The sequence below is a fragment of the Lachnellula hyalina genome (assembly GCF_007821495.1).
Source record: "Lachnellula hyalina strain CBS 185.66 chromosome Unknown contig00038, whole genome shotgun sequence".
Classification (NCBI taxonomy): Eukaryota; Fungi; Ascomycota; class Leotiomycetes; order Helotiales; family Lachnaceae; genus Lachnellula; species Lachnellula hyalina.
Window position 1 is genome coordinate 191,355 of NW_022157152.1, and position 10,293 is coordinate 201,647.

The 10,293-nt window shown below is 47.1% G+C and overlaps 2 protein-coding genes across 2 annotated transcripts; one reads left to right on the forward strand and one right to left on the reverse strand.

The window, feature by feature from the left end:
- Positions 1–1,250, forward strand: CCN1 (G1/S-specific cyclin; the record flags this gene model as incomplete). Its single annotated transcript, XM_031150153.1, has 2 exons — positions 1–192; positions 246–1,250. 2 exons carry the CDS (start codon positions 1–3, stop codon positions 1,248–1,250), a joined length of 1,197 nt encoding a protein of 398 aa, XP_031006808.1.
- Positions 1,251–2,178: 928 nt separating this feature from the next.
- Positions 2,179–3,954, reverse strand: LHYA1_G005205 (uncharacterized protein; the record flags this gene model as incomplete). The annotated part of the gene is made up of 2 exons (XM_031150154.1): positions 2,179–3,349; positions 3,401–3,954. 2 exons carry the CDS (start codon positions 3,952–3,954, stop codon positions 2,179–2,181), a joined length of 1,725 nt encoding a protein of 574 aa, XP_031006807.1.
- Positions 3,955–10,293: the final 6,339 nt, after the last annotated feature.

Here is a 10,293-nt window from a genome sequence, read left to right on the forward strand (position 1 = left end):
ATGGCGTACCAAAAACAACCGTGTGAGACCTACTTTGTAGAGACACACGATTCCTCTCACCATCAGCGAGCTCCTCAAGATTACCTCAGGATGCTTGGCAGAAGGAAGCAAGAGGCTATGGCAAATGAATTGTCGAGACAAGCGTGTGATACCTATGTGGAGGATATCATGAATCACATGAAACAGATGGAGGTCAATACGCCTTGACTTTCACCTTTCATATGCAAGATGCTGACAAACAACAGGAAGAGACATTACCAGACGTCGCCTCGATCGATATTCAACAAGAGATTCAATGGTTCATGAGACCTTACCTCATTGACTTCCTCATCGAGGCTCATCAAGCCTTCCAACTCCTCCCCGAAACACTTTTCCTGGCCGTCAACCTCTTGGATAGATACTGCTCAAGAAGAGTTGTCTATAAACGTCACTACCAATTGGTTGGATGTGCTGCTCTGCTCATCGCTGCCAAGTACGGTGATAAGAAGGATCGTGTCCCAATGATTCGGGAGTTGAAGTCCATGTGCTGCTCACTTTACGACGAAGATATGTTTACTCAAATGGAGTGGCACGTCTTGAACACGTTGGAATGGGTTATCGGCCATCCTACCGTAGACACATGGTTACAACTCGCCTTGAAGGACGGTCCAGCCTACGAAGACGTAGAGGTAGAGCACATGGCCTTGTACCTTTCGGAAATTGCGCTGTACCATAAGGACTTCGTTTCGAAAAAGTCATCGGTAATGGCTCGTGCTTCATTGGCTCTTGCTCGTGGGATCCTCGGCCGCCCTGAGAACCTCGAAAGTCATGACCACGAAGTAAATCAGACACTTATCGAGCTTTCTGTGAAATTAGACCGGCCATCACAGGTTCTCTTCCGCAAGTATGCCTCACCTCACATGTCCCGTGTTGCCAACAGGCTCGAGAACTTCCTCCACGAACAAGAGGAGCTCAACAGAAGAGCAAACCCACCAACACCCCCCGCGGATATTACCATACAAAAGGCAACCCCCGAAATGTTCCCCGGCACCCCACAAAAGCCTTATGGCAATGGCAATGGCAACATGGTGCATGGCTACATGACACCACCAATCACGCCCGAAGGAGAATACTTCACCGGCGGCAACGGTAATGAGATGAAAGGATACCACCACCAAGTCCCCCGCTGCCCTGTCACTCCCACCCCGCAAATCCACAACCCATACACCAACCCACAACAATACCAACAATATGGTATTGGTATGCACTGAATCTTCGACCCCGATATATAAAAATCAGAACTCTCATATGTACTACAATTTGTACCCCAATTTGTGCAAATCAAAAGCACAACGTCTTTCACATCAATTCAATCAAAAGAAATCACATGGTTTCGATCGTCGGCATAAGCGTTTCCCTCGGCATTAGCGAATTTGCTCTTGATTTTACTTTTTCTGAAGCCTGTTAAAGTTATTAGCGCTTTCCTTTCTCTATTTCTTTGAATTACAATACCATTCTTGCACAGTACAACTTGAGAAAGATGGATGGGTGGAAACAAAAGCATCGAAATTATGGATGGATGGATATGAAGGGAAAGAAAATGGAATGCATCATAGATTGCCAAGATGGATAAGATGTACGGGAAACGTATCTGAGGTATGCATTGCATGGCCTAGAGGTTACATGGAGGTGTGGGACATGTGATACCCGTAGAAGTGGAGAGGCTTGCGTTAGGCTGGTGGAGGATAGCTTAATCGAAACGCTTGCTGGCATTTTGGCTCTTGTGATATTATGTGAAGTTCTTGTCGGTTTGAATTCTCAATACCCTTTTCCGAGTGGAACCACAGTTGAGTCAGAATCACCTATGAAAACCCCTTCAACATCTGGTTGCAGCTTATGGTTGAACGGAACGCAGAGACGCGGCTCATGCATTTGTGCAAGCTATTAGGAAGACAACACTTGCTTTTTTGGTCTGCAGTGTGCTTTCCATTCTCGGTTAATTGTTACGGAATGTTCAAGTGGTTCATGGCTTGTGTGGTTTAATGGTTCTTTTTTCATGAGCTGTTCATCGCTCCTGCTTACCTAAAATTGAAGTATTGGTTCTCACCTTCATGGTCTCACAGTTATGGGCAACTGTTACAACTTGCAAATAAAATGACATTCTTGATTCTATATTGTATGAAACCCTTTACGCCTTCACTACTTCTTCCACCGGTTCCTGCTATTTTCCAACCACTCAGCGACTGGATCGGAGTCCCAGGTAACTTCTTGGTCTGTGTTCTGCATGAACGTAACATGGCTAACATGCTGCAAAACTCTATCGTCATAATCGATAATCTTCCCATTCCGGTGCTCAAACGTCGTAAGGGGGTTGTCATAACGATCTTCTGGTATATTAAGGCCGTTACTGAACTTATGACCGAACGATATATCCCACTTTTTCTGGCCGGGCATCCGATGTTGTCCCAGGACATCATTGCGATCTTCCCCCAGCCACAAGATATTTCGAGTAGGCGCGCAAGTCACATAACATGCCACGAACGGCAGCAATCCCGAGAGTCGGACGTCGGTCTCCACTCCGTTTGCATCTATTTGGAGTGCGACGGCGCTTTCCACAACCGGACATAGCGAGCCAAGATACTTGGGTGCTATCGGGAAGACAGGATCGCTTTCATCTACTAGCTGCAACCCCTTATGGTCCAAGACGCATACATATAGCTCAAATATTCTCGTCTTGACTATACCAGCCGCGGTGCTGAGCGCGGTTACACTTTGACACGCATACTGCTGTTTATCGACCCCCAGCTTTAAGAGATCCTCAGTGTGCAAGGTTGGAAAAGTCGCCCCAGAATCTAGCAAAGAGTGAAATGCAAGTTTCGGGCCTTCCGTTTGTGTATTAACATTTCCATGACGATCCTTGGCCGACGGCCATTCAGTTGCATGTTGGAGTTGAGGCATGCGCATCACCCAGCCTTGACGCTTCCAGTATCCTTGCATGATGCGGTAATGACCCAGATCGGTATAGTTCTCATCTCGATGCAGCGCGACTACTCCCATTGCCCTTGGATTATCTTCGGGGTGCACCTTTAGGGGAGGTTCCCACCAAAGCCAGTGCGGACCGTGGGCAAGGGCATAGCGGTCCAGACGCTCTTGTCTGTCGCGGACGAATTCGCCATATGTTGATGCAGTGTCGACAATTTCACCGGCGTACATGAGGGTGTAATGGTCAGAGTACTGGATTGTACCGGTCATGTAGCCCACGATCGCGCCGCGGATATTCTGCATCTCGGGCTCAAATTTGGAGGTGTTGAGTGCCCACTCAAGGGTATCCAGCCTTTCTTTTATTGCGGTTCTTGCTGGATCTGGGCCCCTGATTTATCGTTAGTAAGTTATTTTTCTTCTGATGAAGGGGGTAACTTACCCGACTCTCACATTTTCTTCCAATGTGTCATCCAAAGCTGCTCTGGCTTCTCTTGCCTGCTGTAGAGATTTCGCGACGACCGGCAGTAAACGCGGCTCATTCATCTCGTGCGCACGGTATACCTCTTCCCATATCTCAACCTCTTTGTCGGCACGCCCGATCTTACTCAGTCCGACAGGCTCTTTCTCACCCCAAGCTCGCGACGGGAAGAATGTGCTACCATTGCAAACGTCCTCTATTATGAGTTCTGCGGGATCGGATGGTTTTTGTCTACCCTCTTTCTTGGTGGAGGGTTTAGGTGCGGGTCCAAGTTGTTCGATTAGTACTTGCGGAACGCAGAGCCCATCCTTGGAAATTGAATTTCTTTCCCATGAAGGGCTCTTGGATTTTGCTTTGCGGATTGGAGAATGTGAGGTTTTTGCTGACGAGGACTTTCTTCTAGATCTCCCTTTCGATGAAGCTTTACGGGGTGACTTTGAACCACCTTTTAGTTGAATAAAAAGATTGGAAAAGTCTGTGTTGAGGGTGGTGGTGTGACTGCGAGTGGTCACCATGATTGTAGTATGAAAATTGGACTTTCTGGAATCAAAGCGTTGGGGCAAAATTATTTGGCCTTTGTTGCTTTTGACGTAGACCAAGTGCTGACTCCATCTCGTCTTATAGTTGGAGCCATTGTATCAATCTGCTCTGCTTTCAGAAGGATCAAAGGATATTCTTGTGATCCGAAGCCAGAATCCAATCGCCCCGCATGCAGTGAGAAGCCAGACACTCGTCCTTGTCCGCTGGTTTTGAAATTGGCGGAATGGCTGGAATTTCCATGCTGTTAGCATTCTTGGGATTGTTGATTTCCGCTTCGGGCGAGGAATTCATTGAGTGAGACAACTCCCTCCATTGCGCGCGTCGCAAGTTGCGAACTGAACGCGGAATTTTTCTCAAGTTAATGTTCTGCTGCCTTTATGGATACAATCTTGCGCTTAACTCATCGCCATCCGTTTTCAGGAGATTTGGAAGTGTGTTGAAACTGAAAGGACAGCAGGCAATCTGGTGAAGTCTGAAAATGACCCCCACGGTCTCCAAGGGGTAAGTTTATAACTCTTTTGAAAATGCAACTATTTCTTACTATACTGATAATTGTAAAGTCGGGGCAGAGGTCGTCCGCCTGCCTCTCGTATCCCGATTTTGGAGGAGGATTCACCTTCACTGCCTCCAACCGACCCTAGCTTACCAAACCCCGATCCACCAGCTCCAAAGCCGCCAACTCCACAGCCGCTGGCTCCTGATTACCCATATCCTGAGCTTGTCGATAAGTCAAGGACTTTCAAGGGTCACCCGCAGCCCGAAGTTTCTGAACGACTACAAGAAGCGAAGAACTTCCTGGCAGATGAGGACCCAAACCGGTGTTTGGGGTTCGACTCCAAAATAGCGCAAATTGAGGAATACATGAGGTATATCCAGGAAGAAAAGATTGACCATGATGAGTTCCTTCTCCGCGATGTCAAGATTATGGCAGAAGTCCATCGTGACTGGTTTAAACGAGCGCAAGAGGGCCTCCCCGAGACAAAATGTCACCCAGGACCTTCTATCATGCCTGTTTCGATGCGACTCATCCCAGCCGACGACTTGGGCGATATTCAAGAAGAGAAAGAGGCCATGGGACTCGTAACCCAGACGAGGGAAGACCATGCGCCGTTTACTACAACCTTCGAAGAAGACCACAGGGAATTCCTCCAGGCGATGCGATCGGATGCTTGTGCTGATCCAGTCGAAGTAGATGAGAACAGCAACCTTCTCTGGATTGAAAGCAGAGCTTATGGATGGGCTTTGAGGGAGCCATCCATGATTCCGCTGTGGCTACATCCTACCAAGGGCATTCCAAAAAATGGAATACTGCCAACAGAAAATAAACCATGGTATCGTGCAGCTATAGAACGCCAGAAAATTGTTGGAACTACGAATGGGCGGCCAGCAATACAACATCTGCCTGACTACCTGAAAAAACGACAAGACTGGATCAATTTCTTGTTGCAAGGGGGTGGGGATCGCACTGAGTCAGGGCAACAGGAGCTGGAAGATCTCTTACATTTGCATGAACCACAGGCAATTCGGGACCTTCACGACAGGTACTCAGCGGCGAGATATGACCATGATTTCGCGGCGCAACAAGGTACTGTACCCTCGCGGAAGATGAGGAGTGTCTTAGAAGCTTCATATGCGGAGTTTCGAAAAGAATTCGGAAAATGGCTCCGAAGCTTTGGAGAATATGGCGTGCAGCTCATGGTTCTCAGGCCCGGTGTGACTCCACAGGATGTGCCTGGTGTCTTTTACCTTCCTGGTGAGGACATAATCGCGCAATATCAGTATGTGGAGGTCGAATATGCACAAGCATACTTGAGGCAGATAAAATCAGATGGCTTCAATTCTTTGAACGCACAGGAAAAGAGGACCCTTATTGAGGTTCTTCGTAACGAATTGAATAAAGTAGCTCTAGCAGAATGGGATCGACAAATTGCACCTGGAGCTGCACCACAGGAGAGCGAAGATCATGTCGTTAACACCTTGGCCGACCTTTGGTTTTCGGAATTTCTAACCGCATTGGCAAGTCAATTTGACAATATCAGATTGTTGCGGCCAGGAGAAATGAAAGGTGCTCGAAAAGAGTGTTTATATCTGAAATGGGATATCCCCAAAGTCGAGGTACTTACCGCCGCAAATAATGGCACAGACGACGTGGTAGCAGGAGTCGACCTTCCAGCTATCCAAAACGAGATTAATTGGCTTTTGAAAAGAAGTAGGAGTGGGGGAATGCATCTGCCTAGGGATGAAGAAGAGAGGCTGACCGACTTACTTATACCATTTGCACATCTTCCGCTGAGGACGAAGATTTATCAAGCTAGACTTGCAAGCGAGAAACTTGAGGCACAGATGAGCGTCTTTCCGGAGGATAGAATTGAGGCTGAAGAGATAGAAAAACAGCGAAATGAAATGTGGGATGCGTGGCTGAATGGATTCAGAGATCACGAAATTACTCTGAAAAGACAGCGGCCCAATGAAGGTCACCCCGGTATTTTATACTGGCGAGGTGATTTTCCCGCCAACGAAAACCCTACGGCAGTCATGAAACGAACGACGGCTGAGATAAATCGTCATTTAACCCCAGGCATCACTCATGAAGAGGCGGGCTTCCGCCAGGGAATGGAGAAGGCCCTTCAACACGTTCACTATCCTCGGCTTGCAAAAGCAGAGTTGGCCTTGGACGCACTACAACAACAAGCCGATGAAGCTCATGCAGCTCAAGACGAACGGGAAGGCGCTCGGCTTCAAGCCTTACATGACAGTAAACGTGCCCAATGGTGGCGAGAGTTTCTAGCTTGGATTGGAACTTTCCGCTCCTTTAAGGTAGAAGTCAGACAGTGTCCCAAAAGCGAAAAGTATGACTGGCGAGGAGATCCATCTACTCTATTCTACCACGGTCCCATACGAGATGAATATCCCTACTACTTATACCGGCTTAATGTTGACCTAAAGACCACTCTTTCGGATGATAAGATCGCAAAAGCAAAATCCCTCTTGGATATGGGAACAGCAGCTGGTTTGGAGGGCGCTGACCTAGGAATGCAAGTACGAGCTTATCTACCTTTGCTTTTAGCCGACACGCTGGATGAGTCTTCAAAATCCCGTGATGAAGTATTTGTTCCCAATTTTGAAGATTGGGTGTCAAGACTCAGGGCATACAAAGCTGGACCTAATGGGTCCCATGCTCCCCGGATTGCTTCGAGCCCTAAATTTCAACCCAAGTCCTTGCCAAGTATCAACGAGGCTATGGAACATTGGATAAACTCAACTCTCAAAAAGACCAACCTGGATGCTCCTCCCAACGATAAACGGCTACTCGACAAGCGGATATATAAATACTGGCAAGTACAACACAAGATCTTGACAGAAAACTTGAAGGCTGCCATGCTTTCTGAAGGCTACACTGCCGAAGAGCTCGAAGACATGGATTGGACTATTGTAGGCAGATGTCGAGCCGGGTTCGAAAGATTCAAGGGAGAGTGCAGACGTTTTGGGTTCAAGATCATTCACGAAGGAAACGGACTAGGCTCGAACGACTACGCCGTCTCGAAAAGGCCGAATCAGGTTACCATAGATACTGGTCCAAATCCGGGATATGGTTCCATACCCCTGAAAAGCAGAGCCGACAAGGTCCCATTGCCGACGTTTGCAACCGAACCATCCCAAGTACTGTCGATAAAGGAAAAGAATATTAATTCTCTTTTGAAGAACCTAAGGGATGAGGGCTACAAATTTGTTGATCGGTGGTTGGGTCACCCTTCTTCATTTAGCCAGAAAGTCGAGGACGAAGCGATCGAACTCCAGCAATTATTACAAGATTTCTATCCACAGAACATTTTGAATACGAATCTAGAATTGGTCTCGGGCACATTGAAAGGGAATGCCTTCCGCGAAAAAATTGATCAATTTGAAGCCACGATTGGGAAATGGATGGATCTCCTTATTGAACTTGGTTCGGTCCACATTATGGAGAGCAAGAATCCAGATCCACTGAGCCTTGAATCGAAGAGGCTTTATTACGTGCCACTGGAAGCAAGACTTGAAATCATGGGCTCAAATAAATCGCAGATTGTCGAAAGGAGTAAAGCCGAGATACACGCAGCGGAGATAGAAGAGATGAAGGCGGCAAAGGATAAGGCAGTCCAAGTCCAACACACACAGCAAGACATAACAAAACTAGAACGCGAAATCAATAAACTCCTGCAACAAAATCGCCATAGTCAATTGAAATATGACCAAATGGTGTCTCTATACAGTCATCTGTCGGCCGTGATGGTGCCTGATCTTCGAGCCATCCATGAAAACTTCTTGGAGAAGGATCAGCACACCAAAATTAAAATGTTATCGGAAGAAGAAGCTGCAACATATTCCGAATTAGCTCGTGACTATGACGATATAATGACTCGATGGATCGCATCGTTTCCCCTGGAGGGAATACGAATAGGGCGAAAAGAAGATGCTGATGTGAAATCCTACGCAGGAGTTTTGTATCTAAACAACCTAGCTGAAACCAAAAAACCGCCCAAGAAAACGAAGCCTCTACACATCCAACTCAAACAGGTAAGACTCAATGATTGGATGAAGAATACGACTGGACTATCCGATGCAGACGATATCAGGTTGGAAACTACGTTAAGAACACTTTATCGCTCCCATAGCCATAAATTTCGTCAAAGAATACTGGCTGAACTGGCGGAGAACCTGGGTTTACAGTATCCAGATCAAATCGGCAGTCTAGTTCCACCTGAGCTTCTCCAACCAGAAAGATCTTCATACATAGAAAGCCGACTTGCCCTGGGATTTACAACCTGGCAGATGCTTCTAAGAAAAGCATCATCTCAATTAAAGAAGGACAGCCCAGCGTTAGTTTTGACTGAGTCGAGACCGGGATACTGGGATGTCACTCTACAGCATCTTGACCCAGACGCGTTAGCTGAGGCTCCAGCAAATGTTCCACATTGGATGAAACGCGCGGGGATAGAATTCCTTCAGCTGTCCAAGAAGGTTCGGGGCCATGAGGCGCTGTTGCCTGAGGAGAAAGTAGAGGCTGAAAGACGTCTGGCGCCGACTTCTCTATCCGAGATCAATCAAATGGAGGACCAAATTGCAGAAAATAAAGTGAAACATTATGATCTGCAGAAGGGACGTGATCATCCATTCACAAATCAAGAAAGGGAAGGTCTCATCGAGCTCACTCTTCAATACCATTGGCAGAGATTTGGTTACATGTTTCCGGCGCTGAGGGAAGAGATAATCCCCGAAGTCAAAGTACTGGATCCAGTCGGGAACTTGGTGGACAGGGCCCGTCAACCCTGGGACTCGGCCTGGTCCTTTCAAGTTCCAGCACCTTCAGTGCACCTGCAACCTAGTAAAAGTGAAGCACGGGAACTGCAGGTTGAGATCAATAATCTTTTGACTCGGTGGAATAAAAATGAGATCACTGAGGAAGAGCGTAAAGAACTACTTTTTCTGCTGGACGGCCGCCTCATGCCTGTCAAGCTCCAATCGTACCAAAATCAAATCTACTGGCTTTCCATCCGGTCAAGATCCAATGAAGGACTAGATCCCTCCGAAAGTCTGCGGCTGGTAGAATTGACAAATCTTTGGGAGAACTCACGTGAAACTTGGTTCGAAGAATTAGCAAAGACGGGAGTAATCTTGGACACTTTTTGGTACTCCCACGGAGCACTCAACGAACTGTTTTCCCGCGCAATGGAATGGAAGCGAGCAGCAACACAAATGATTGCGAGAGTTCCAGGCAACACGAACCTCCAAGAGTACCCTGCTCTAGGCCATGAATACTTGGACAAGAAAGTCGAAAGAGTGCACGAGGTATATGCTATTCTGAGAAAATTCTTGGATGGCGGCTTTAGGAGTAGCAGCACAACGTACAGACTTCCATTTTTCGACCATGTATCATTGGAGCTAAAAGAGGTTCATGATCATTTGCGCCAGGCGTTTCAGTCACTTCATGCTGATAACGGTGATGATCAGGATGATAATCCTCAATATTCTGAACAAGTCCAGTTGCTCGAAGAAGATTTCGTCAAATTATACTTAGATTGGTATCGCTCACTCGACGAAGTAAGTTACAAAGCCATGGAAAAACCCATCAAACCCATCCGTGCTAATGTCTATCAAGTCGGAGCAAATCGAAGCCCTAGACGAAACGTTATTGGGAACCACATCCTACACGGAAGTAACAAGCCCAGGGGCAGGCTCTAAGACTTCCACAGATTTCACCAATAAAGCCGAGAGAAGAGGCATCCAAAGAGCAGCAACTGAACTTGCGTTGAATCTATTGGCTACTAACCAAGAAC